This window comes from Helobdella robusta, assembly GCF_000326865.2.
Source record: "Helobdella robusta unplaced genomic scaffold HELROscaffold_97, whole genome shotgun sequence".
Taxonomy (NCBI): Eukaryota; Metazoa; Annelida; class Clitellata; order Rhynchobdellida; family Glossiphoniidae; genus Helobdella; species Helobdella robusta.
Window position 1 is genome coordinate 107,250 of NW_008705551.1, and position 6,134 is coordinate 113,383.

Sequence of the window (6,134 nt, forward strand, 5' to 3'; positions counted from 1 at the left end):
TTTCTTCATCATTATCATCACAACCATCAACATCATCACCATCAACATTATCATCCTTACAACCCTTATCCTAATCACTACCTGGTATTTTCATCATCTGTAGCAGCATATTATTAATCAAAATCCTGACCACCATTTGTCAAAAAAAGTTTCTTCTTCAGTAAAACCATTATCATCATCATCATCATTACCACCATCAATGGCGACATCATCATCAGTACTACTTTTTCTACTATTACTATTATTGCTCTACTGCTAATACTACTTCCTCTGCTGCTGCTACTACTACTACTGTTACTACTACTACTACTACTACTACTACTACTACAACAACTACTATAACTACTACTACTTCTACTACTAATACTGCTACTAGTACTATTACTACTAAGTAGCTGTCATTGTTAGCGTTATAAAGATTACTAAAAACCATCATCATCAATCACGGTTATATTATTGATTTATTTGTCTGCCATCACTATCGTCGTCTTCATCATCATCATCATCTTTTTCATAATTATCAGTAGTAGTAGTAGTTGCACATTTATATAGCGCTTATTTCAAAAAGAAATGTTCTTGTGACTCCATCGTCACCATCATCTTTTCTCATCATCTTTCTCATCCTCATGGTCAACAACATCATCATCAACATAATCTCTATCACCATCTTAATTATCATCATCACCATCATCGTCGTCGTCTTCCTCACCATCACCATCGTTATATTTCCGTCACCATAGAAGGCGTCCGTCCCAGCGGTCGCATGATGATTCTGAACTCGACTCCAGATGATAAAAGCTGACGATGCTACGTAGCAATAATCAACATCCTCTTCGTCGCCATCTTTGCTGACGTCATGACCTTTGTTGTGATGATTACAGAGTAGAGAAATCAGAAAAAAAGTTGAAAGTAATGAGTATTTAGTGCGAGAAATGCAGCTTGGCTTTCATGAAAAATATTCTACGAGTGTATTTCCGCGTAGAATATACTTATTTTTTGATAAAAAATTTGAATAATTTAAATTAGATTAAAATTATTTAAAATAAAATTATTTAAATTGTGATAAAATAATCTGAAAGTCTTTTTTGTGTTTAGTGTTTTCGTGCGTTTTTCAATTTTTTTGGCGCCAAATAGCAAAACAAGCACGTGCTCGTCTTTATTAAGGGAAAACAAATTCTTATAAATTATATATCTCCTGGAAAAGCTTTCAACGCATTTTTTCTAAATTTTATTAAAGTTGCTCAAATTCAACTTATACATTTAAATTATTCATTTGTTGTTTTTAACGTTGAAATTGTTTCACAACTAAATATTCAGGAAAAAAAACAGAGCAGTAACAATGATGATAATTAATCGCTTCAAAAGCAGAGCCGCCCTGACGCTAATAGCATTATTCGTCGTTCGATTCTTATCGATTCTGTCGGTAATCGAATTTGACGAGATGCAGCTGACGCGGGACGTTCGATACAAGGCCGGGAAGGATGACTTGGCGTACATACGGAGAGAATCAATATCTCCGAAGTTCGGTAAGTGCTGGCTGGACGCTCTCAACAACCTGCAGACCGGATGCGACCTGATGGATGAAGATGAATTGCATCGTATGACCTTCTCGTTCGCAAACTGTTTCCTACTAAAAACCGGTAGGCAGTCGGAGAAATGCGAGTCTGACGAGAGTATCGATACTTGCACAGGCCGTTTCAACTCCGAATCGTACGCCGTCTACACAAAATTTTTTACGCACACACAAAACGTCTGCTTCTTTCTGCAGGCTCAAAAGTGGCAAGCCTCAACCAGACAGACGATCAACAAACTGGCCGACACGTCATCCGTGGTAGCCAACCAACTGGAGAGCTCTAACGAGCTGCAAAAGGAAATCCTGAAAAAACAATTAGATTCGATCCGAATACAGGAGGAGCTGTTGGATAGTGGAACATCCCTGAAGAAGACTTTGGAAGAATCGAAAGTGGGAATCGAAGGAATGGTGAATGATTTCATGCTGTCATCCACGGAGCAGAGGAATTACATATTTGATATCTTTGATAAAGTAAGGTTGGTCGGTTGAATTTCTTCACACGATAATGTTTCATGATGAATCGGATTGAATACAATTCACGATTACAAAAAATTGACTACAAACAAACAGATGCATAAAAAACACAAACATACAAGCACACACACACTTACAAACAAACACACTCCACGCACACAAACAAAGACACAAACACGCACACACCAACGCAAACACCAACACACAAACAGCTCTCTGCAATCATTAGTAATAGGCGAAATGTCCGGCTGCCTATCTTTAATTTTTTACTTGACGTCAATCATGACGTCATATCTGCTGACGTCAGCCAAGCAAACGTCATCGGCGAGATTTCCAATCTTCATCGTCATGTCAGTTAATTTTGCCATTGAGAGGATCCTCTTCACAATGATCAGAAGAGATGCTGATGATCGTGTTGCTGGCGCTTCTGCTGTTGAGGGAATATATAACTTTAGTGAGGTCTGTAATGATGATGAAGGTGATAGTGTTTTATCATCTTTATATCACATATAATCATCTTTTACATCACCACCACCACACACCTAACCAACATTTTCACCATTTCAAATCGCCCTTATCACCCCCACCCATCCATCCATCACGTCACATCCTTCCCGGGTTCAAACGCACAGCTGGATTTTTACAGATGTAGAAATAATTCGAGACTGTTGTTCGCCGCGGTGTCTCTTGTGATCTTGCTCTGCTGTGCCTTCAGGTACAAGGATTACATTGCTATTAACAATAATCTACTGAACGAACTGAAGAGACAAACTGAAGAGATTAGGACTATACTGCTCGGTTGTCTTCATCTATTTGTTTGGATAGATGTATAAATTTATATAGCAATCGTATGTTATTAAGCTGTATTTGTGTTCCTATTGTTGTTGTTGTTTGTGTTGTTGTTGTTGTTGTAGTTGTTGTTGCTGTAGTTGTTGTTAAACCTAAAAGAAATGACTCATTGCGTCCAACAGATCAACCAGCGTCACCATCACCATTATCCTCATCGCCGCCATCATCATCTTCCTCTTCTTCATCACCATCATCTTCAAATGATGTGACGTACAATCCTCCTGATAATGATGACGACACATCGTCTTTATGGTCTTCCAGAACATTGCGAGAACTGAAAGATGACGTCAAATTTCTACAGCTGTCAACGCCTTATAAGGAAATGATGGTATCGCTATCGGATACCGGCGATGTCACAAATACCGGTATGAATCGATAGCTCTTATTTTTTTTATTATTATTACTATTTGTTGTTGTTATTGTTATTATTGTAGTTGACATTTTGTTATTTTTTCATAGAGAATTCTTACCACTCTCAGATAACTGAATCCGCCAAAGTTAGCAAAAATTATTATTATTATTGTTATTATTATTATTGTTGTAATTTTGTTATTGTTATTATTCCATACAGAGATACAACCTAAGGAAGAGAAACATGGAATGCAAGTTCATTGACGACGGATCGCTGAGCGAAAGTCCGAAAGAATTTTTCCAAAAGATGAAAGCCTGCAAGAGTGTCTGTCTAAAATAGGAAATTAGGAAGTTGTAATTATTGTTCTCTGTTGATGCACCTGAAAAAATTTACATATCTTTGTTTCTATGGCAACCAAGCAAGCCGTGTGTTTGTGATTCATATAAATGTTTCAATATTAAAATTAAAATAACAGTTCCGACATTTTTAAAATGAATTTTATTGAGTTAATTTGACATTTAAGAATGAATTTGTGCAGTTTAAATCGGATTACTGAACAGTGTTTAATTATAAAAAATATAATGGCGCCTTCATTCGGTCCGTGTGCTATGGAGATCATGGTGAATACGCCGACAAACAAACTCCTAATCACTAAATTAGGAAAATTTATATTAGGTAGTGTTGATGTTGAACACCTGGTATTAAAAATTATAATTAGATCAGGGCTGAAACATGAATGTGTTTATGGTGATGGTAGTAAATCGTTTGTCATACTGCTGCATAGTTTGCTGTCTAAAATAACTTGTCTTGTTCCTAAGATATCAAAGAATGCTTCATATTCAAGAGTCTGCGTGTTAAAATGTTTAAAAACATTTCAATCTATGATTTTTGACAAGATATTATGTGTTAAAATATTTAAATTATCATTGAAGTTCAGCAATACAAATTCGAAAAACCTTGAAAAGATAATAAAATCTCTTGTCTACACAAACTTAATCGTACAAAATTCTGAAAAAATTTCTCGTCATCTTAGTGATATATTATACAAACTGATAACTTACAACAGTTCTCATGCAGATTTGTGTCGGATTAAACAGTCGGTATCGAGTTTGTTACCCGATTTTGAAAATATTTGCATAGAATCGGTCGGTTCTCCGACCGAGTTTAGTAGGATTGAGAATAAAATAATATTATCGAGGAATTTTGTAACTTACCATACGACGATGGAAAGCGGTGCAAACAATATAAATTCGAAGTTTATAATTTTATACAACGATGATGAGTCTGAAAAGAGAAGGGCAAAATTAGATGTCGAAATTGAAAACACAACATCGGCGTTAGCTCTACTGAATTTGAAATTTAAAAGATGGCAACGAATAACTGAACAGTTATCGAGCAATAATATAAAGTTAGTGATCTGTAACTTCAAAATCACTGATGATATCGCCGCCACGTTCAACCAGCATTGTATTTCATCCATACAATGTCTTTCTGACGCTGAAACCAAAAGATTAATTCGTTCTTTTGACATCATAGCACTGTCAGATTTCTCCACCTTTTCACACAAAACCTTTGCTGAAGAATGTAAAGCTAACGAAAACAGTGTACCAAAATGTTATTTAGCGAAAGTGTTAACTTTCGGCCGGATTCGAATTAATGACGATATATTTGCATATCTGGAACCGATACCCCAAAACAAAGTAAACGAGTATACCGAACCGACAGCAAACTCGTTCCCATGTCAACTAATCGTTACAGGTTATTCGCTAGAGCAATGCCAACACTTGATCTACCAGCTAGAGAGATGCGTCAAACAGATCGGTCACTTGATTTGCACATCTCTCGTGAGGGGCAGTGAAAAAACGATTTGGAAAAAAGACAAGGGTGAAAATATCGATATTTATACTGACAAGCCGATATCAAAAACACACAATAACGACGGCAAAATCATTTTAGAAGATAATAACATTAATAACTTTGATTATTTTCATCCCAAATCACAGAAATCTCTAAAGCACGCAGCTGTGTACTTGCCAGCAAGCGGAACATTTGAATTTTTATCATCCGCACTCTTAACAGACGTCATTCAAACCATTAAATCAGACAGAAATTCGGAATTTTCAAAAAACTTCACAGAACTTGACGTAAAATTCATAGAAATATTCAACGAGGCCCTTTTGAGTGTACCCCAGACATTAATAACAAACTCATATGCCAGTAAATTTGAAAGGGGTAAATTAAGTTCCGTGGCACAAATCCTAAAAAATATTAAAGAATCGACAGAAAAGCTGGATGTGGTAGTAGATGGTGGATATTTAGATGATGGTGACGGTAATAGAGACAGTGATGACGACCTAAATGATGACGATGAAGAGGATGGTCGTAGAAGCCATCACAAGTTGATGACTGTCGATGTAAGAACCGGTCAAATGAACTTAACCAGACATCATCGTAACTTTCAACGCGAAATCAAAGGTGATGACGACAGTAATAACAACAACGGAGATGATTATGACGAGTTTGCAGGTATAGAGCCTTTGAAATGTAAATTAACACTTATTGGAGATGTGCTAAATATTATCGAATCGATATTAAGAATCGAATGTATCGTACCGGTAAGAAAAATAAATTGAGAATCCGAAATTATATCAACAAAATCTACGCCAAAATGTTGGCAATAATAAGATATATGTCATCAAACAAACGATGATGATTGATAGCGAGTACAACAACCAAAACAAACTGACGGCGATATCATGATATAGTATCAGTAAACGATGAAGATAACGCGCACATCATCAATGACATCATTAAAAACTTAAATTACGCAATTGTTAAAAGTTGATGTTTCGAGAAATCTACCAAAAACAAAGAAGCTTTATTCTT

At 36.1% G+C, this 6,134-nt stretch overlaps 1 protein-coding gene across 1 annotated transcript; it reads left to right on the forward strand.

Annotated features, from left to right (window-relative positions):
* Nucleotides 1–1,226: 1,226 nt before the first annotated feature.
* On the forward strand, nt 1,227–4,187 carry HELRODRAFT_186237 (hypothetical protein). The gene is made up of 6 exons (XM_009033732.1): nt 1,227–2,049; nt 2,260–2,506; nt 2,680–2,845; nt 3,019–3,261; nt 3,356–3,393; nt 3,468–4,187. Exons 1-6 carry the CDS (start codon nt 1,340–1,342, stop codon nt 3,585–3,587), a joined length of 1,524 nt encoding a protein of 507 aa, XP_009031980.1. The 5' UTR covers nt 1,227–1,339; the 3' UTR covers nt 3,588–4,187.
* The last annotated feature ends 1,947 nt before the right edge of the window (nt 4,188–6,134 follow it).